Raw genomic sequence first — 22493 nt, forward strand, 5'->3', positions numbered from 1 at the left:
CATCTAGCTCAACTTCAAATGGCCGAAACACCTGGTGTAGACGCACTATTTCCCTGAAACTACAGCACATATATTGCTGTCCACACATGCACATTTCTCTTTTGTGTCCTTGCAAATGTTTTATGTTGTTTTAAGAACCTTGTTTTGTAACTTCACACCATTGAATTGTGCATTTTTGACAAACCCCCACACACTGCCTTTATTTTTGCCTGAAAAACGCCTTGATACAGTGTGTTTAAAACATATTTTTGTTTGTTCTGTTGTGGTCCAAGAAACCATTTTGATGTCTATTTATCCCTGGAATTGTGCTTTTATGTATACCACTCACACAGTTCCAATATATAAAATAATTGTGTCTGAGAGATTTTTTTCTCTACGATATAACCTCTATGAGTATTCTCTCATTGAAGAAACGGCAGAGTTTACACAAAAAATTGTGGGATTTCGCGTGTATGAGCAATAGTGTTCTTGAACCTATTCACTTGTGTGCTTTGTTCTTCAGTTAACCCTCCTGGGTAGAATAGGTTCCATACCATGAGCCCAATTGTTTGATTCTCGCTGCTTAAAAATGACTCAAAAAAGACCTGGAATATATGAGCACCCAGTACACAAAAACTGTATCAGAATTAGAGGTGCAAAGATCACAAATGGCGGCGGATTACACCCCAATCCTTACCTCGTTTATGATCAAAATGTAAGAGGAGAGGGAAAAAAGTTAGCCCACCTACATGCCTTTGACAAACACCTGATCACAAAAAGACGCGACCTGAGAGCTGCAATTAAGCAAATAAAACGTGATTAGTCTGCAAATCAGGAAACGATCATTAAAAAACTATGTAACCAATTTAAGAACTGGCTGAAGTGGTACAAAAGTACACTATTGCAACAAGATGCAGAATAAATGAGGGCTATCTCAAATAAAAATTAATCAGAGATTAGGGTGTGCATCAAATCGAAGGGAGACCACCCAAAATCATTACAGATAAATGGCGTTGCAGAGGTGACATGCAGGAATCACTTCAAAGCCTTATATGCTATGCCGGTTTCAAAAGATCCTCCCTCAGTTATCACCTTGGTGCCCGACATAGTTTGACGTGGATGTTGTGCACCTGATAAAGTGAGCAAGCTCCTCACAGGCTCCTGGTCCAGATGATATATCAAATTATATGAAGGAACATCCAGACCAATGGGCCAAACTGATATGTCAGATAATAGAAAACGTGAGAGAGGCCCAGAATGTCCCTACATCATGGAGGTCAGCGAACGTGGTCCCAATTTTCAAGAGCGGCAGTAGACAGCCCAAACAACTACCGCCCTATTGCCCTCTTGGTCGTTATGGGGAAGATCTATGCATCGCTACTTCTGAGTAGGTTGAACAAGTGGGCGCACAGTGAAAAGAGACAGGGCATATTCCAGTGCGGATTCTTTAAGGGACTGGGTAGCTCTCCTCCAATCTTTTTGTTGTCAATTGTAAAAGAGCAAACCAGAATCAAAACAATAAAATGTTCTTAGCATTTGTCGACTTGGCTAAAGCCTTTGATACTATAAATAGAGAACGGCTATGGAACAAGCTGAGGGACTGGAATTGCCCAGAAGACTTGGTGGATCAAATAAAGGCCTTATACACAGACACCTCTATGAGAGTATGTCTAAACTTGGAAGGACAACTAACAGAAGCCATAGAGACAGCCAGGGTGTCAAACAAGGCTGTTCCTTAGCTCCAGCCCTTTTCAACCTGTATTTCTCCGATTTAGGCCCTGTTATGGAGACCTGTAAAAGCTTCCCACCAAAATTGGGTGGCGTGCACGTGAGTCACCTGCTTTATGCATACGACCTAGTGTTACTCGACTACACAGAGATTGGACTGCAAAGACATTTGAGACGATAAGAGGAATAAGCAGCTGAGAATGGCTTATTAATCAACTCTAGTGAAACAAAAATACTATGTCTGACTGATGGGAGGAGCAAGAGACATCACAATCGTTCAAATGGAAATGGTGTGGCCTGACGTTGGAAAAAGTAGACCAGTTAAAATATCTGGGTATGATGATTGGTCAAAGCGCAGTGGAAACAAAGAACATCTTAGCATTAAGATCTAAGATGAAGATCCTGGCGAACCAAGCGCTGGTGTTAAAATTGCGATATTGCCGGCACTCGCTGCTCCCGCTGTTGGAATTCTACAAAGGAAAGGTGGTGGCAATTATGCCCTATGGTGCAGATGCTCTGGTACAATTCCCTAAGAAATGGCAATTGTTAGAGGGCATGTTCTGGAAGAGGGTGCTGGGCCTCCCGAAATCAACACCCATCCAAGTAATCCGAAGAGCACTGGGTCTTACCTCTCTAAAAGCAATGGTCAACTGGAAAACCTTGACACTCTACAGGAAATGTATTAAAGAGGACGAGGCCCCTATCCTGGCAATAATCAAATCGGAACAAAGGGATGTCCGCAACAAAAGAAATAGTGTTCAGAATTACGTTCTGAGATTCTTCTAGATCTGGGTTTACTTTCCAGCTCCACTTCCCCAAGTTCAAAACAGTTCCACAATTTTTTGGGGTTACCTTCTCCAAGATGACAGCACAGTTCCAAAAAAGATGACCTCATGGTTCCTTTCCCCAAGAAGACAACACAGTTCAAGATGCCCTTAGGGTTCTCTTTCCCCAAGAGGGCAACAAAGTGCATAAGGTCTTAGGTTTTTGTTCCCCAAAACGTCAGCTTTTCCAGCTTGGAAACTTATGCTTAGTTGCCGTCTCTTAATATTCACAACCCAGTTCCATGTCAACTTTACACTCCTGGTTTCTTGACAGCTCAGAAACAACAAGGGGGTGGACTAGTAGACAAGGCAAGGATGGCGGGATACACGGACAATTTTTAAACTTGGTTTATATTCCCAAGACTTTCTTTTGTTCAAAAAAATATAAGTCTAAAACAATTATTAAACATTCAATAAAACATTGTGGCTCATTCATTTTCACTCATTCACATTCATACTGTCATCATCAACCTCTCATAAACATTTAGTTCTTTGAAAACTGGTCTATACATAAAGGAACAGTCATGTATCTGTTGCGTCTTTGTACATTCACAATTCGTAAAGAGAAGTCCCCATCACTTTGGGGTACCACAAAAGTCTGTGTTGTATTGTTCCCACAGATTCTCACGTTGACACGTGTTTCAGTTGCTCTCAACGAGCATCATCAGTAGTACTCTCTTTGTATGGCAACCTTCTTCAGGACAAACAACCAATTTTCTGGCACATATATTAGCTTGAGCCACACCATCTATAGACAATAAAATACATAAAAAGACTTGATCAGTATTTTGTGTTCCCATCACCCCCATTAAGTAGCATATTAATATGGTGGATGGTATGCTCCTCAGTTTGAGCACCATCTGACCATCTTTTTTTTGACGCAAGTGATGAAATGTGCAAGCACATTTCATTACTTGTTCCCAAAATGGTTTTGAGAACAAGGCCCTTTGTTTATTTTATTTTATTCTTTAAATAAAACTGCCATTTGCGCAGCATTTTGCGGGATCGTGAAATCGAGATAAGCTAGAGGGTTTAATAGCCCCTTAATGCCCCTTCGCACATATTTCAGGTTAATTTAGGAAGCAGTCCCTGTAATTTTCTTTTTATATCAAAAACACAGATTGCTACCTAAATTAACTTAAAGTACTCCTCTTCCCCTAACTAGCAATCATCGTGATTGCCACATCTATGTATGCACTCTTTTTCAGGGGGCTGTTTCCAAAAACAAATCGAAATCTTGAATATCGAAATGCATAATGGCGGATTTACAGGAATGAAAAGCCTTGTCACCAGGAATACATCATGGAAGATATAACTAACCTTTTGAGTATATGGGCAAAAAAACAAGCATTTCCAGTGCTTTGTGCCCAACTGGTTAATTATTTTGCCCGCGTCCATGCAGTGGTTTGGGATGTGCAGTTGAGTACAAATTGGACATTTTCTTTGTGGCAAAATGATTGGAAAAGGGAAAACACACCCTCTGTTGTCCCTTTATATATTTTGAACTATAACACGGATTTGCACAAAATGTTCCTGTTTTGGTGAGGTTTGGGGGACCAGGGACACAAATCTTGTTGGTGCAATTTCATGCTGATCTGACCTACCTTTTGACCCCAAAGGGTATAAGACAAATAATTTTGGGATTTCCTATGAATGATGGGTTACAACTTAACAATAATGCGATTAGTGTCACACTATAATAAAAACAGCTGTGCAATGCCAAACTCATTCATACATAGAGACTCTACTACATTTCCATAGTATAGCCATTCGCATATGTTCACGCACTACGTACAATTATTCAAAAGAAACAGGGAGATTATGAGACAGTGTGCAGAAAATGTCTGCTCTCAATGTAGGATTGTTGAAATGAGAGAGCAAAATCTAAACTGTATGTGGAATGGCACCCGATGCCTCCTCCCATGAGTATTGGGTGGGTGTGGAGATCAGGTAAGGGCCTGTTGTTGGTGTGAGCATTACATTAAATATTAAGACTTTTTAGAATGATCAACAAATTGCGTTTGTCACTCACCCAAAAAATGTAAACTGTGGAAAAATGGGATGGCCAGCTGCTGCTGAAATAATCTCATGCATTTTACCACATGCACCGTCACTCTTTTACACTCACACATGTGTTTCGTGTAATCCACATCCTGTCCGCTGCACAGTAACCATTGGTGGCGCTTGCCACTTAATGTGGTCTTCACACTGCTGTTCTTACACGCAATAATTTGCACATCCTGACACTCTTATCCATCCCGACTTGCTTATTTAACAATCAGTTCATCGGCAACACACTTATCAATCCTATTAATTCATTTCACCCCTTCTCCACCCTCTCTTCTGTCTGCTTCCCCCACCACGGTCCCCATTTAAGTTTGTTTATGAACTAAGAAAATGTTTTTTTTGCAATGTTTGTTTTTGATGCAGTACGGTGCACATTTAATGCAAGATTATATTGTGTTATTACAGGCTCTCCTGTTCTCTGTCCTGACCTCCTACTCCGAATTAAGCAAGAAGACGAGCCTGTGCTATACCAACCCCCGGGCTTGAAGAAACGGGAGTGCATTCTTAATCCGGCCCCACGTGAGTATACGCTCGCTTGTAAGTTTACTGTGGTGATGTGATTAAACAGTGGTGATAATGTTTGTATTTGAAGGTGCTGTTCGCTACTCTCTTAACATAACGGCTTTTCCCCACCATCTCTTCCCTCCATCACCACTAACCTCCTTTCCCCTTTTTCTCCCTCCCCCTTTACCCACCTGCCTCTCTATCTCTCCATTTCCTTTCTTGCTCTCTGCCTCTTCGTCTCTATCTCTGTATTACACCATTACATTTCTTTGAAAATCTTTATATCAAGCAGTTCTTTTGCTATTATTACATTGCCTTCTGATACCTGTCCTAATAACCACACTCTGTGTATCTAACACAAAGAGTGAGCATGGCAAGTCGTTGTAAAACGGTACAGTTGTGCAATGAAATCGTGGGTAGATAACTGGTGAACTAGCATATATTTTGTTTTCAAAGGGATAGCTCCATTCCAACGACTTGCATTTTCATGGAACAGAAATGTACATGCAATTTTTGCACCAATTTGTCTTTGGATGCCACCATTGTGTGCTCAGGAAGCTGTGAAAAACCTGAGGGTGTTTCACTACCCTGTCCCACAGATCCCTTATTCAGGGCCATCGCTATTGGATCCCGACCCTGGGAGTGGACAAGCGAGGGAGGATCACCTGGGTTGGGGGTCCTAGGGGAGTGGGAAAGAGACACCTGAAGGTGAGACATGGTACCCCCCATTTCCGCACAGTTGTTTACCCCACATTGCCTCTACCTTTACAGGATACTACAACTCCCATAATTCCCCTCCTTGCTTTACCAACCCAACTACTGGGACGAAGAAGAGGAGGACTGAGACTAGGAAGATTACCACTAGTGATATGCAATGACCCTGTCCCACTAATGAGGCCAGGCAGGGTCAGACAATATTGCAATCGCCCACACCTGAAACTCATTGACAACTACTCAGAGTATAAGAGGTGGAGCACAGAACGAGGAAGAGCAGCTGAGCAAAGGCTGTTGAAAACCAATCTGCGGAGAACGGAAAGCCGAGACGCTGCGAGCGAAATCAAGATGAAGCAAGGTGAGAGAGTCATATCTCCAGGAAGCCAAAGAGGTGCTTAGCGGAAAGCCGAGAAACAGCAGGAATCCTTCCTTTGATGTGCCTGAAGGTTACTCGTTTCCCTGGTGCAACAGGAGTGCCTGGGAAGCTCTGAGAAGGAAAGGGGAAGAGACCCTGACCTCGGACACGATAGCAGAGAAGAGCGCATTACAATCTATCAGAGCCAGTGAGTTCTTGAATGAAGAGAGAGCCCGGTTTATGAGGATGCAAATGTTAATATTGTTGCAAGCAAGACAATGCGTCTGACGGCAGACACGACAAGAGAAAGATACAATTGTTATTTTTGAAATACAAAGTAACGGAGTAGTCCTGTGGAGAAAGAAAGACGCATTACCGAAAGTCTCTGTGAACTGTAATCTCCCTCAGAAAAGGGAGCGCCAAACTGTGTTAAAAATGGATGTTTGAAGCAAATCAAACAGGGAGGATTACAAGAAAACAAGCCATGATCCCAAAAGGGCTTGTTGATGAATAAAGTGAATGTTGAAAGGATGAAGGAAGTGAGACTTCCAGAAAGTGCCAAGAGGGCGTTTGTGAAACCAAGGTGCTAAGGGAGCATGTGTGAATAGAAGGAAATGCAATAACCAATGCATTGTGTCGAAGTGGTCATGCATAGGCCTGAGTAAATCGGCTGTGCTGACCCCGTTTTCAAATCGACAGGGAATACCCATAAAGGATGACTTCCTCCCTTAGGCTGGTGGGACCAACTAGCCTTGAGACAAACTCTATTTTGGCGCAACCCCCAACTTGCTGTGACTTTCCAAGGCTGCAGAAGCCCAATACCTAGGGTACCTCGACTACCTATGAGTGCATTGTCTTCCAAATTACGAATCTTGCCAGATCTTCGTGGGCATCCAGAGGACCCTACAGAAGCAAGAAATCTGCGTCCAGAGTCCCATCACCAGAGTCCAGGACAGAGGGATCAAGGAAATCCTAACCAGAGCTTTTCATTCTTCTTTGGTGCTGAGAAAAAGGCACCAAAACCACAAAGAGCCCATAATCAACGGAAATCCATTGCTGCCGGGACCATCTCTCTCAGGTGCTGCTGCAGGAGCCCACCAGACGTCCTCCCTTTCGTCACCACGACCAAGGACCAGGAATAGGGGCCTGCAGCATTGCATCCTGAAGACATCCAGCTGGAACAGCTTTTTCATTTCACAGGTACTGTGGTGCTTGGGGTATACTATCCTTTTGCCATTTGGGGTGCTTTCAACCTTTGGGAGTGCAATTTAACCCTACACTAAGTTGACCTCAACGTACCTGCACTGGTATTACAGCTTGTGCTTTCAAAAGGTGATTCCTCTTGAGTTGCTGTGATTTCTCTTTTGAACACTGACTATTTAAGAACACTTTTCTAAGAAGCAGAGCATCAGAACTTTGACATTGCCTATTGACTTTGGCTGTCCTGGCTCCCTAAAAGCCTCCTTCTGAACCCATTTGCTTTGGCAGTGCTTGTTCCCTTACAGGTTTAAAAATGTTGAACACTTTAATGCTGGGATAATAGACTGCCTGCATCCCTTTGGGAGAATCTAACTGTTCTGATAAATTATCAGTCTGTTCTGATCTAACCCTAACTTTTACTTGCTTAAATGACTCAATACTGCAAAGGTGTTAGCAATATAAATGTTATACTAACCTCAATTGACGTCACCTCTGGGGGCTGGAATATGTGTAACATATGAATTAATTACTCACGTGCTTTATTGTTTGCTCAACTAGCTGTTGCTTTTTAAAGAATGCTTTAAATATCTTTGTGTATAAATAAATTATTTATGTATTATAACTTTAAGTGTGCAGGTGTTTTCTTGGAGACTTGTATTTACTGATTTCATTGTACAACTCTACAGTTCACATTGCCCCTCTTAAGATACGCCTGGCTGCTCAGTCACACTTCCAACTTGTGTAGTACAGGCCTATATTAAAAGGTGGGTTACCTAATATCAAGAGATAAGTATTGTGTAGTCCCACACCAGTTGGACTGCACTCATTCTTATCTAACGAGGCAAGGAAAGTATGAAGAGAACTCTGATAAGTTTTGAACTGATGTTGAGCCAGGCGAGGGAAGCCTGAAAGACTTATTTGAATTCTTTGAACTGTGCCTGCTAATTCTTTCAACTGTGCCTACTACCCACCTTGAAAGAACTCTCAAAGAATCCCATTGACTTAAATTTGGGGAAGGGAGTTGAGAACCAACTCGGTTGCTATTTAGACTTTCTTTTGATACTCTTTTATTTCTCAATCCTTTTCCCACACTAATTATTGTAAAGCATGAGGACAAGTATAGGCTTCTGACATAGACTTTTTGCTTTGTTGACTGACTGACATGGACTACGTAATTTTGCTTTGTTGTTCGAGACGTCTCCCATTATAGAATTAGGGCCAGCTAGTAAGTCGCCAACCCATTCAAAACTTAATAAAGTTGTTGAAACTTGAATCTTTGTTTCTAACTTGTGATACCATGCCTGCCTCACAAATCCCTTCTCCTGCAGGTTTTAATTGGTTTTTTTTATAACACGTTTAATGCCTGAGTTTGATTTCTAAGCGTGGATCCTGGATTCGAACCTCTGTTGCTCTGCGTAATGAAGGTGGACAGTGTAGCACTGTTTACTGCATCCTTCCTATTTCACAATAAAACTATATGCAAAATAGGTGGTGCATGTTGTTAGTGATGTGTATCACTAGCCACATTACTTCTCATATTGAAAGTTGCAACCATCTTTCTCAGTGTTTGATAGCATTGGTCGTTGTGTAGTGCACAGTAGGATGTTTCTTTTTTTTACAGGTACCCACTCGACAGGACTATAGGAAAGTCAAGTCTACGTCCTGCAGTCTGTAATCTTGGACAGAAAGAACACTGCATATTATAACCTAACTTTTCTGTCCCCAAGACAAACATCTCTTTTGAATGAGAAATGCTATGCCTTCGAGAGAATGAAATACTGCTTTCTCTGAGACCCAAAGATGGACAGTATTTTGATTTCGATTGGAAACTGCAGCTTCTTGCATATACAATCACAGTACAGAGATTGAAATGTGCATCTAATTGTGGCAATGTCACGTGCTGGCGTCCACTCTCTAGCTGTTAACAGTTTACCTGTACTGTAAGTTCACATTTGCCTACCTGGCATCAGAGACATGCACTCTTGAGGCATAATGTACTAATGAGAAATGATTGTTTTATCAGGGATAAAAATGCATTAAAATGATCAGCTAAACCATATATGAACCATCAGACTACAAGAGAAACAGGTTGGATTTGAAAACCTCCAGAAGGATGACAAAGAGCACAAATAAAAACACACACGTACTAGAGTAGACCTGATATGAACGCTTGAAATGACAATCAAAGCAACAAACATGAAAGGCTCCTTGAAGATAAACTAACATGTTTGCCTGTAATCTTTACATTCCAGTGTTAATTCATAAAGAGAAGATCCCACATATTCCTGAATTGTTTCTAGAAAAAAACAGCTTTGCATAGTCCAATTCAAAACACCTTAGCATCTTTCACAACCTCCTCCAATCTCTCTCCTCTATCTCCAACCACCTGTAAACACCTGCCACCAGCATCTGCTCCAAACACCTTCCAACTACCTCTGACCTTGGACTTATATGTTCTCTGAAAAGGATCTACACCTGTGTAGGTAAATGGCAAATGGGCTGCAGTTGGTTGCTTGGGATTGCTTCCCTGCGCTTAATATAGTGTCTTATGAGTCGATCAAGCCTTCAAGAGACCTGTCCATCATTTTGGACCCCCCTCCCCCCGTTGCCTTCCCTGTCTCCGTTTGTGTGTTCCGGAATGTGTTTACTCTGTTTAGGGAATGGTTAACTAAAGAAGAGCATATAAAAAGCATTTTAAAACCAACCACCTTCATTATGTGTAGTAGCTTTCATGAACGAGAGCCGCTCGAGAGCTACTCCAGCCATCTGTGCAGACTCATTCAGTGAGGCATCCTCTAAATATCAGAGTGCTCCTGAAGTATGCTTGAGCTCGCATGGACGATCGCACATGAAACTCCCAAGTGCCTCCGATAACTAATTGAGTCTCTGTTCCTGCTGCTGGATAAAAGTCCCTTGTGCACGAGAAGTTTGTTTTGATCCTCAGTGTCCCGTTCCCTTAAGGTTACAGCACTACTGTTTTTGTTACCTTTCTGAATGCAGGAAATCCCTTCCTTAAGGGACATGGGAGATTTTATCTTATATTTGCTAATTTGGTTGACCAAGGGATCCTCCCCTTATCAGCCCAGTGTCGTTTCGTCCACTAGCTTGATGTCCCCAGAGTCAAGTAGGGGACTTAATCACAGTGGCTACTTGTCATTCAGTGGGTGTTGGAGCACTTACACCTCATGTGTACCTGTCATTTTTAAACAAAAAATGATTTAGAATGACCGCTCTGAAATCTAACTGTCACGCCACTGTCGCACACGAGTGCACGCAGGTGCTGACAGGTAACGGAAGTTGGTGGTGAGCTAAGTGTTTGTCTGTCTGTGTGGCTGTGTGTATGTTTTGGGAGTAGCTTGGAGGGGAGGGGGCTGGGGAGAAAGTGTGTGTGTGATTGTGTATATTTACGTGTGGAGGGTTCGGTAGGGATTGTTAGTGCGGGTATGGGGCGCAGGATCGAAGGGGGAGTTTGGAGGGTGAAACCCCTCTTTTTTTCAAAGTTGCGGGGTGGAGGTGTGTGTGAAAAGAGATTTGCGTATATGAAAGGCTGCACCAAATCGGCTGAAAAAAACCCAGCCTTTAATATTCGAGAATATCACATGGAACCGTGTTAGCCATGGCTACAAACTCATTTTTTAATGTAGATATTCCATTTAAGCACGTAGGTGTTGTTGAGATGGATTACTAAAATCAGCACTGGGGGTGTGGGAGATTTTAGGAGGCTACCCTATTTATGGTAAACAGGGAAGACACTGAGAGGTCTGACCAAACCCAATCAAGGTAGAGTAGAGTAGAAGAGCAGTCAAGGCTTAGTCTGAGTAAAAGTATGCGAGTGGTCAAGAGCTACAATGGGTCCACGCAGAACAACACCAATAATTCAAGTTAGTAAGTATATACAAATACAATTATTTATTAGACCTTTGTGAACACACTACACATAAAAGAATCACAGGTAAGTAATGTAATAAAAAAACATATATCACACATATATACATCCACCCTTAGAAATAAGATTGCATATACATTAAATACAGTATTCAACAGACGAGTAATCAGGTGCAGGAAAAACTGTTGGAATAATCACAAACTCTGTTCCCTCTGTCAAGTCCAGCCCTAAAATGTATGGGGCCTTGTTCCCAAAAAGTCCCAAGTTCCAACTATGGATTTTTTAACGAATGTATTTCGAAACTGATGCAGTGGGCTCTGGTGGTGCGTTGACCGGTCTTTAAAGTAAGTTAAGTGTTTACCTCAAGTCAGGTAAGTACCCCACTCTATCCTATTGCCAAGGTAAGTTCTAGGTGAGGATCCTTAGCCCAGGTGGATGACCAAAGACCAGGCCAGAGGGAGTTTAGGTACAAGGTCTCTACACCCAATGTTATATGGGAGATGTGGGGGTACTTAAACGGATATGCTTATTTGCCCCCTTGACTCTGATTCTGAGGGTCTTCCGGAAGTCAATCCTTCCATTAGTTCGGGTGAGGGAAGACTAGGGGTTGCGGGTGCAGAGGTCACTTTTCAGGTCAGGAGCTGGTTGCGGTTCTCACCAGACGGTTCCAGGCAACCTCTTGAAGGAGACCCCCAAAGGAGCCCTCCGTTTATCCAAGATTTGGGCTGGAACCCACAATGGTAAAGATCTGCAACATTCATACAGCCCAGGGTTGTCCAATCCTGGACATCCAGTGGTCATCACATGCGCACAGCCACAGACCTTTGTGTGCCAGAGTATGTGGAATGGTACCAGACTGTCCCAGCCCCCTCCTCTAGCTCATACAGACAAAGCCCACTTACGAGCAAAAGGAGCAACTTTCACTGGGGAAAAGGGGTTAACATATATAGCATTTCCTGACCTGGGAAGGCAGGAAGAAGGCCAAAGAACAAGCAAAAGTCCTCTGTCACAGCCATTTTAGGGTGCTAGCCACCTTTATTAGCCATTTGTGGTAAGTGCAAAAGTGCACGAGAAAAATATCACAAAAACAGTAAATATCACACAGCTGCCACTAGCTTATTTTAGGCACATCTTCAAAGTATCCAAACAGCTAATTGGTAAAAAGTTATAAGGATACAAATGATCCTAACTGCACTTTACTGTAAAATGATGTGTGCAATTGTATAAATCCAAGAATTCCAAAAGAGAGACGTCTTTCAGTACTGACAGTCTTAGGGACTAGTCAGTTTCCCCATAAGAATGAGCAAACCAGGCAAGGGAAGTAAAGCAGAACAGGGTTAAAAGATAATCAAAAAGACTGGGGTTCCCATAGCAATATATGGTGGTAAAGGTGCAATAGAAAATCTTTCGTAACAGGTGTTCAGGAGCATGCTGTTCTCTGTAACTGTCACAGGTGCCCTAATAACTTGGCGATCTCCACTAGAGATTTTACAGGTTTTATTGTAATTACAGCACCAGCTATAAAGACTGTTCTTCTGAATAAGGTCAAAAGGCAAGATGTTTGCTCCAAGACACCAGCTGGAAAAGGGGTTTGGGAAGTGGTGCTAGGGCCGTTCCTTTCTCTCTCCTGCCTCCCATGGGATTCCCGCTCTAGCCCAGGTGTATTCAACCCCCGGTTAGTGCTACCGACTGGTAACCCCTACTGACTACGACTGCCATGAACTAAAGATGTCTCCCTGAAACGTTGGCGCTCCATCAGGGACTCTCTAACTGGCCCTACAGTACCGATGATTAGTACTAGTGGGTGGTGTATGTGTGCTGATTGACCTTCAAGCCCTCAATCTCCTTACTACTCTCCTGTTCCCCTTACCCTCCTTCGTCCAACTCAACCCACCTTCTCTGCTCCCCGCACCCTTCTCCTTTCTCCGATGTTCCTCTCTCTCCTACCGCTTACCTCCACCTTTTGATGCGACTACCTTCCTACCACTCTCCCCACCAATCTACTACTACTGCACTGCTACAACTCTCACTGCTACTGCTCTTACTTCGCCGCACTTATGTCCATTGATTTCAACCTACCTTGTTTTGACCTCCACCCTTTAATGTTACTCCTCCATCCGTCCTACCATTCCCCCCTCACTACTCCTGCTCTTCCTCACTCTACCACCCTCTCCTTTGCACTACTAATCTCTCTTTTCCAAACTCGGGATATGGTGCCCGGCTTACCCCTCCCTTCTCTCACCCCTACCTCTCTTCTACACCCCCATTCCTCGCACCCAACTACTTCAACCCTCTTTTCTTGTCTCACTCCTAATTTTCACTTTAGCTACTACCCCACTCTCATACTCTTAGCTCCCACACTACCTCTATCTCTCGCTTACATCTTCTATACTACTCCTCCTCACTTCCTGCACTTCGCTACACTATATCACAAACAACTGGTACCATACTCTCTCACTATGACCTCATATTTGCTAGATTTTGCCACCAATACTCAAATACTCTGCTCCTCCATCCATCCTCAGCCTGGTCTCTTGTTCCACCATCAGCCTCTCCTGATACCTTACCTGTATAACTCACATTCTGATTTTCCTGCTGTCTGCTTTTACACTATCGGTCTGGTGATTCAGTGCCTTTCTCGCCTTCCCATTGGCTGCAGCGCTCACCTGACATCCTGCACCAATCTGTGCTTGTCTTTCCCCGAGGACCCAGGTGAGAGGCTTTAAAAATCCCTTCCCCTTTTTAAGCATATTTGTTCTGACAGTTTCCGATGTTCCTCTGTTGTGCTGTATGGTTGGAAATTCGTTTTTCTGCATGGGTGGTGAGGTTGCTGTTTTCCTGAGGTGCTGGTCACTGCTGTGATGTATGTTTCTGAGTCGCCTTGGTTGTCGTGTTAGTTTTTCTTGCCATTTGGATCCAGTCCAGATTTTCTGTGTTGCCCCAGGTGGATTTTGGGAGTTGCGGTTTTGCAAAAGAGAGAACATTGGCCAGTAACTCCCTTAGGAGCAATTGGGAGATAGAATGGCAGCAGGGATGGGAATTGCGGAACATGGGTGTTTTTTCGGGCAGTAAGGACTTCACCAACTCCCACTTCACTTATCCGGATCAGGACTAGTTCTAATTTTAGTTTTAGGGATATTCTGTCCTATGTTCAGTAGGGCCCAACGGACATGGTCATGACCCTGGCCCTGTCACAGTAACATTGATGGCTGCACAGTTTTGCGCCTGTTTAGTGTACTTGTCATAGATTGGGGACCAGGGTTCGAACCTGTGCCTCATTAGCTAGTTGAATGCCTCTCCAACTGGGTGACCACTAAATCAGCTGGGTCCCAGGTTCATGGCTGCTCCACAAATGCTATTTGAGTGCATTCGGAAAATTGAACATCTGAATTATTTATTTATGATGTATGTATTGTTTTTATTTAACCCATGCTTTTTATTAGATTGATTTTGTATATTAGGTGCTGGAAATAAGCGCAGGATGCCAGTGAACGTGTTCAGTATTTATTGTTACTAGTTTATTATTGTATTTATTCCCTGCTGGGAAACCTCCCATTCTGTTCACAGGGAGAATTTGCACTTTGCAATAAACCCGCCTGCCCCATTGCACCAGCTTCTACAAAATGTCTAATCAGCGGAACTTGCCCTCCCCTTCTTCACCTGCTGACACCCAACAGGATACTGAGTTATGAGGCCACACGGGTCACTGCAGCCTCTTTGTATGGCAAAGATGTTCTTTTGTACCGCCTGTACTTTTGCATCCATTTTGGCTAAGGATTATAGAATCTTAGAGGCCTATGGTCGAATGACAGATTCCACGTGGCATTGCACGCGAGGGACACTAATTCTGGGTAGCCCTCTTGGCTTCTGTAAATCTGTACCTCTGACCAGAAATGGCTGATTTGTTTGCCACTTCTTTCTCTGGACAGGCAAGCAGCTTTCAAATCGGGTCTGGCTGTGGCCTAACAAGTTGCCCAGGACCTTCTTGAGTCCACTGTAGACCAAATTGGCCAGCTGTGGTATGTGCATAGGATGCGTATATGCTTTGTTCAGCTTGGGTGCAGTTAACTGGTTTCTTTCAGGATTTACAGGATCAGATTTTTAGACCTTCCTTGATGCTACTGATTTTTTCCATCTGTCAAAGATTGAAGAGTTAAATACAAATACCAGTTCCTTCACTGCTAAGTCTTTGGAGGGCCTAACCAAACTGGCAAGAATACCCTATCCTTTGAGGCATTAAAGACAGGACTCCAGCCTAAGATCCTATGCCGGTTTCCAAGGCTACTACAAAGATGGATTTCCAAAATGTTGGGAGGCCACCCTATTATAATGAAGATGGATACACTGAGGATTAGCCACATCCCATTAAGGAAAGGTAGCAGAGCGGCAATGCTTCGTCTCAGGGGGGCTTTGGATGTGGTCTACGGCTATAACGAGTGCACACAGAACAGTACAAATAATTCAAGTTAGACAGGTAAGTACAAAAATATACAATTATTTATTACGCCTTTAAAATACACACTAAGCAATTAAAACATCTAGTCAAATATTGTCACACACTTAATATAAACCATATATATACATTGACCACTAGAAAAAGAAATAAAGCATATGTTCAATAACCATGTAAAGTGGTCCAAAGTTGTGACTGTAAAGTGAAGTAACTCACCACAATGACACACTTTGAACAAATAAAATAAAAAATAAAAAAAGTCCCAGGTTATCAAGTTGGCTATGTAATTTGATCATTGTCCTGTTGCCCCTGATGCCTGTGCCAGCATAATCTCAGCTCGTGGTTTGCCGTCCGGCTCTATAAGAGTGAGGAGGCTTGGAAAGGTTGTGAAACGCAAGGTAAGTACTTATATGCATGAAATGTAGTAAAGTCACACTGGATAACGACAGAGTAGTTAAAATAACACTCAATGAGTCCAACCCTAAGAAGTTTTTACGCCCTTGTGTCCTTAAGTCACCAGTTCCACAGTTACACTTCAAAGGTAGGTTTAGTAAGAAATTGGAAGATGCCACCCGTTATGATCACCAAGTGAAAAAGGTAAGTAAAGTTCAGGTAAGTAAATCAACTTGAGCCCAGTCACCGACCAAAGTCAGAAAGGCGTAGTTTAGGCCATGTAACCCAATGGAGATCAGGGGGGAATGGAAATGGATATATTAAGTTTACCCCCTGACTCTGATTTCTACAGAGACCGCTGGTGAGGTTCCAGATCCCGTTGTGGACACAGTCTTCTGTGCTTGGTTGCCTCTAGGAAGGCCAAGGGGTTGCAGGTGCAGAGGTCACTTTTGGAAGCAGGATTTCGTTTTGGTCTGTTGTAGTGCTTAGGAATGAGTTCCAGATACCTTCCATAGGAACACTCGAACAAAGAAATGACGAAGACTTCTGCAGAGCAGAATAGCTCAGGTCACCTCCAGGGAGTGACTAGTTACAACGGGAGCCACCATGGTCAGACAGAGGCAGACTATCTTCAAAGCACTTTATTGGAGTTGGTGCTGGACAGCTGCAGGTGTTGTCAACTGACTCCATTTCATTTATTTATTATTTCATATGTTATATTGTAGATACTTTGCACCTGATGAAGGGAAGTGTTGTTCCTGAAATGCGTTTTGCCAACATTCTTTGCGAATGTAACATTTACATGAACAGTCATACTCTAGATTTTCTACCATTTGCTGGCTGATTCACAGAATAAAGGTGTGCAGGGGACAGGAGTTTCGAGATTTTTAGGACACCATCTTTTTTCTCAGTTTGTATCCTAATCCGTGTCAGGGTAGTGCTACCTCCCCTGCACCCATGATTACGGTGTAATAGTCTGAGGTTTTGATTACATTTTTGTATACCAGGTGTGCTGCTTTACATCATTTCTGTTAGACAAAATTCTATGCAGTACCCTGTGGAAGACTGCACCAGCCCTGTCCTCTTGGCAATGGTTAACCCAACCCTTAGTATAAGCATGTACTACACAAGTTGGTAGAGGACTGAGCAGCCAGGCTTATCTCAAGAGGCATCAATGTCAGCTGTTGTGTTTTAACATAGAGATTCACAGTGACAAGTATCCAAAAAAGCACTTACTCTCAAGGTTTCTTGATTAAACTATCATTTATTAATATAACAGTTCAATAAGCCTTCCTTAGAAGGGAGCACAATATGTAACACAATAATATACTTCAAAAGTACACACTCTCAGTTTCAATAAATCAGTAGATACCCATCGGGGATGGCACACATATACTTCCTACACCCTGAGGTGACTTAAATAACTAGGACACTGTGGATATTTATATATCACTGGCACATTTGGAGCAATACTGAGGTTAGTGTCAAAAGGAAAAAATGAGGTAATAGAACAATGGTTAACTCATATTCTTAAGCAGGTAAGTACTTGTTGCACCCCCAATGCAAAGTAAATTAACCTTTTCCAGCCATTATGGAATGTGTGACTTTTGTTGAGGAATAGTTAAAGTACCAAGTCAGAGGATAAAGGAGTCTTTCATGGAGCAAGGGCAGACAATGTCAATTGAGCAAAAGTCTAGGTGAGCTGAAGCACTTCTTGACGGTAAGTAAAAAGTCTTGCACAATGTTTTAGAAATCTTTGTAGAAAATGAAATCACTATTGGGCCACAGGCTGGGAGGCTTGTGAGGGGCACAGCTGCAAACAACTCTGCAAAAGCAATCAAGACAAGCCTCAACTGAAAGCTAGCAAGGCTACAAAACAAGAGGTAAGCAACCCCTTACAATACCTTTGGTTTGAAGAAATAAATTGGTTCCAGCTGGCTTTTGTTCCAGTTGTAGTATGGCAGATCCTGTTGTTCCTGGGCCTCAGTCATGGGGACAAGAGGGAGGACTTCTGGGGACTCCTGCACTACGAATGGAAGGTCGGCGGCAGCAATGGGCAAACTTCAGATCAGCAGCACTTTGCGGTTTCTGCTTCTGGCAAATAACACCACCGCGCTTCTCGGATACCTTATGGACTTTCCTCGCATCTGGGGTCCAGCACTCGATTGAGGTGGCTGAGGCTTTGTCAGTCCTGCTTCATGGGAGTCCGGAGGATCTTCCTGGAGCTCGGGTCCGACTTAAAGACGACACACTCGATTCTGGTGTTCCTCTCCCTGGCAATCGGTTCCTGCAGCAGCAATGGAAGTACAGCCACCTGCGAAAGGATTTCCAGATGAGTTCATCTTGGGGTCGATTGGTCCCACCAACCGAAGAGGAGAAGTCGTCCTTTGCAGGGCGTCTCTAGTCGAGGTGAATCGGAGCTTCAGCAATGCAGCACGGCTTTACCAGGCCAATCAACGGTCCAGGAGTTGCAGCAAGCGTATCTTCCAAGTTCTTCTTCGGAATCCTTCGTCCAGTGATTGACTCTGCCTTTCAAGCCAAAGACCTCGCCTTTTATGCAGGTTTCTCCCATTCATTCGCTGCCTAGCTGTCAATCACACAGAAGGGTGGCTGTCCTCTGGGGACAGCCAGCATGCCAATCACCTTTGGGTGCATTCCTGTAACCAAAGAAACTAAGCAAAGGGAGTTTCGGGCACCTCCCTTGCTTCCTGCCCTGCCGGACACACTGGAGCCAGAGGCAGGCTTTACTGGTGAATCCCGCAAAAGACAAAACGAACAAAAGGGACAAAACCTGGGTTGGCACGCAGAGTAAATCTCAAGAAGGACCTTTCCAACATGAAATGGCCAAAAAAGAAGACTGGGGCCATTTTCACGAAATGGGCACCCATTGGTGCTTTACTGCAGCGGCAATTGCAGCCCGCGGTAGAATCACACAATGGCAGGAAAAAGTAAACCACTGCCACCAGCCATTAATTGTAGAAAGGGTAACATAAAAATGTTACATGAGAAACAAGACAAAAGGGATACTAAGTAACCCCTCCAGCACCCTATTGTAAGATAGTGTGTGCTGGGTCTAGAAAGTTACAAAAATGTAAGTAAAGTCAATTTCACTTCACTGCTCTTGGAAACAGTAGTTTAACCAAGAGAAGGTGTTTATACCTTTGAGAAATCTGGAAGACTTCCCTGTGTCACTGCACTGAAGATGCTGTGTGACACAATGTAAAAAGATGATGCCTATGGAGTTTGTCAGACTCCAAAGTTACAAGAAACCCAGTGCTCAAATCAATGAAGAAATACATGAGAGTGGGAAAAGGGTCTCACGCTCTCCAGGATAAAAATGTAAAGTCCTAAATGAGCCCTAAGTAGGCTGTTTGGCTGTGGGTCATGGAACTCTGTGTTTTGTTGTGCTAGTCGCCGTCGGCAAGGAGAAGCTGCTTGCTGTGATCAGCGCCGTAACACTTGGAGGTAGCTGCATTATTCTAAGTAATTTCTGGGTTCCAAAGGACTACTGTTTGTTCGGACTTTAAAGTGAGGACTTTTCTACACAATTTTGCTTTTAGCGTCTTAACGTGCGCCTTTCTCTTCATCTCTGTAGTGCTCATTGTCACGTCACTGGACTCTGCCTCTTTTCTCTCAAGCAACCTTTCATATACTGAAAACACACCGCACCCGCGTGCGCACCCGAAGTAAGCCCTAAGTAGGCAGTTTTGCTGTTCGGGTGTGCGGCGTGGTAGCTGTAAGTGATATTTTGAATTCCTTTTTTCAATGTGTTCTTGTTTTGTTCTCTCGGCTCCCTACAGTGTTTAGGGGTCGTATATAGGCTGATGGATGCATAATACATTCTGAGTTAATTGAATTTGATTGCTTCCTCACAAGTTCGTTACGAATAGCCCATATTGTTCTTTTCTTGTTTTTTGAAATCTAGAGCTAATGTTATGAGAAGGCTTGTGGAATTGTAAATTGTGTTTGATAAAGTGAACCTGTTTGTCTACTCATCTGCTCCTCACGAGTTGAATACACAGCTTTGATTAAACATACATACTGTTACTCACCACTAGTTGAACAGGTCGGGCGTTGCTCAACCTTAAGACACTAGAGGAGAGGGAGCTGCTCCGGGAAGTTTTCAGTCTAAGTGTTCCGTTACCGGAACTCTCCAGAACCAGACCTCCTCAACCTGAGGAGCTCCTTAAGGCAACACACCCCTTTGGTGTTAAGGAATACATTCAAAGGAATTGGTTACCCAAAAGAGAGGGGATACCCACACTGCTACACCAACGCTGCAGAAGTAAATAAAACACAGTTATAAGGTGAGGACTAGAGAACCAATATACAATCTTTAGCAAGAAGGAGGAATATCTGAAATAAGCTTGGTAGGGCTGTAAGGGTATCAAAGAGTGTAGTTGGGACGTAATTACTGGGAAGGAAAAAAACAGATAGGTCAACCCAAGTTATACCAATCTAAACCCCAAAATGCACAAAATGTAGAGGGTTTACCCTAACAGGAGAGTGGATGAGAATTGGAATAAACAACGACAGGAAAAAATAACAAACAGGGAGTTAGTACAGGAGACAATCCCCGAACGGCACGAGGGTCGCATCTAGTTTCGGGATGGTGCATTGAGTTGGGATAGCATTTATAAATGCACTGTAGTAGATGTGGAGTTGTTGATTAAATGTCCCAGTTTATGAAGCAGTCCAGAGGTTACAATAGAAAATCCAAGGAGAAAAAACACTTAACGGTCAAAACTGATTGAGCAAAAGTTCTACACAGCAAGGACAGGATAAGCTGAAACAATGCTTACTCTTTGAAGGGTGACTGAACTCACCACGTATACAGAACGAGTACTTCAATGGCAGCTTCCACAGTGAAGATCACAGGAGATTAGTACTGACTTGTGGGTGGATGGAAACCCACTGTAGGGACTGTTGGAGTGCTTATGGATCGCTGATCACAGCTGCCGGAAAGTGCAGCGTTCGGAGAAGAACCTGAGTGGAAAGGCAGCAGTAAAACAGAGCACCAGAAAGGCAAAGGGGTTCGGCGTGCAGGCAAAACTGTTGCCGAACGAGTTTATCATCAAATACGAAGAACAAGAATTAGAAGAGTCGAGGGCCGAAATCCGAAGGTCAAAAGGTAGGTTGAAAAATCCAAATTCAGGCAATTCGCGGCAAGATAACGCTAATTCGAAGCAGCGTTGTGAAGTATACAAGCCTATTTTAAACCTCTCCTTGTGTGTGGGGGCGGAGCCTATCCCGCCGTACACGTGACAGACTGGTCACATGACCTCCATGGAATCTGGAGGCAGAGCGTCCACGTCTCCATGGCAACCTCCAGCACTGCCATAATGGAGATGCAGAAAAGCGAGTGAAGCGGCTGCATGGCAGTGGCAAACTCAGGGATTTTGTAACAGTATCCACCTGCAAAGGCCACGGCAACCCCCTGACCGCGTGGAAGGCCCGCAGTAAAGCAGGAGAGTGAATGTTTGACAAAGGCTCCCAGGTGCAGTCTTCCGGACCGTAGCCCTACCAATCCACTAGATAGTAAATGGAACCCCTAGAAATCTTAATGTCCAGGATGGCAGAAACCTCAAACTCCTCCTCCCCATCAACCATAACAGGGGCAGGGCGACTGGGCAGGCGAGTACCCGTGAGGCAAGGTTTAATCAAAGCCACATGAAAAACAGGGTGGATCCGCCAGGTGGCCGGCAGCGAAAGGCGCACCGCGACAGAGTTGATAACAGCTGAGACTTCATATGGGCTAACATACTTGGGCAGAAGGGACTTCTTCCCAGGTATTTTCAAATTACGGGTAGATAGCCAAACCTTCATGCCAGGAGAATAGGCAGGGGCAGGAGAACGGCGGGCATCTGCGGTCCTCTTCGTGCAGACCTGGGAACGCAGGAGGTGTAAGCGAATATCCGATGTAGTTGGTCCATATCTCTAATGCTGGCCAGAGCTGGGTTATCTGTGGGCAGCGATGGATCCAATGGCAGGGAGTGCAGATGAAACCCGAATAGGGCATAGAACGGAGACACTCCCGTGGCAGAATGTAATGAATTGTTGTAGGCGAATTGAGCCAACGGTAAAGCAGACAACCAGGAGAACTGAAACTGGAGACATATCGCAGATACTGCTCCATAGTAGCATTAAGGCGTTCCGTTTGACCGTCCGTTTGAGGGTGGAAGGCAGAGGAAAAATGGTCATCGATAAGCAGAGAAAGATGTAAGCGCTCTCCAAAAGCGCAAGGTAAATTGCTGGCCTCTGTCTGACACGAAAATAGAAGGCAGAGCAAAATGTTGAAAGATATGTAAACGCACCAGGTCAGCTAATATTGGAGCGGTAGGTAGACCTGAGCAAGGAATGAAGACTGCGTACTTTGTGAAGTAGTCGATT

At 43.7% G+C, this 22493-nt stretch overlaps 1 protein-coding gene across 3 annotated transcripts in view; it reads left to right on the forward strand.

Moving 5' to 3' along the window:
• LOC138527531 (uncharacterized) overlaps positions 1-22493 on the forward strand; it is a 1006733-nt gene that overhangs the window by 396855 nt on the left and 587385 nt on the right. For all 3 annotated transcript variants that reach the window (XM_069638786.1, XM_069638780.1, XM_069638792.1), the window contains exon 5: positions 5004-5117. In XM_069638786.1, coding sequence (XP_069494887.1) covers positions 5004-5117 — 114 coding nt within the window. The remainder of the gene's footprint in view (positions 1-5003; positions 5118-22493) is intronic.

The sequence above is a fragment of the Ambystoma mexicanum genome, chromosome 1q (assembly GCF_040938575.1).
Source record: "Ambystoma mexicanum isolate Mex_15411 chromosome 1q, UKY_AmexF1_1, whole genome shotgun sequence".
NCBI lineage: Eukaryota > Metazoa > Chordata > Amphibia > Caudata > Ambystomatidae > Ambystoma > Ambystoma mexicanum.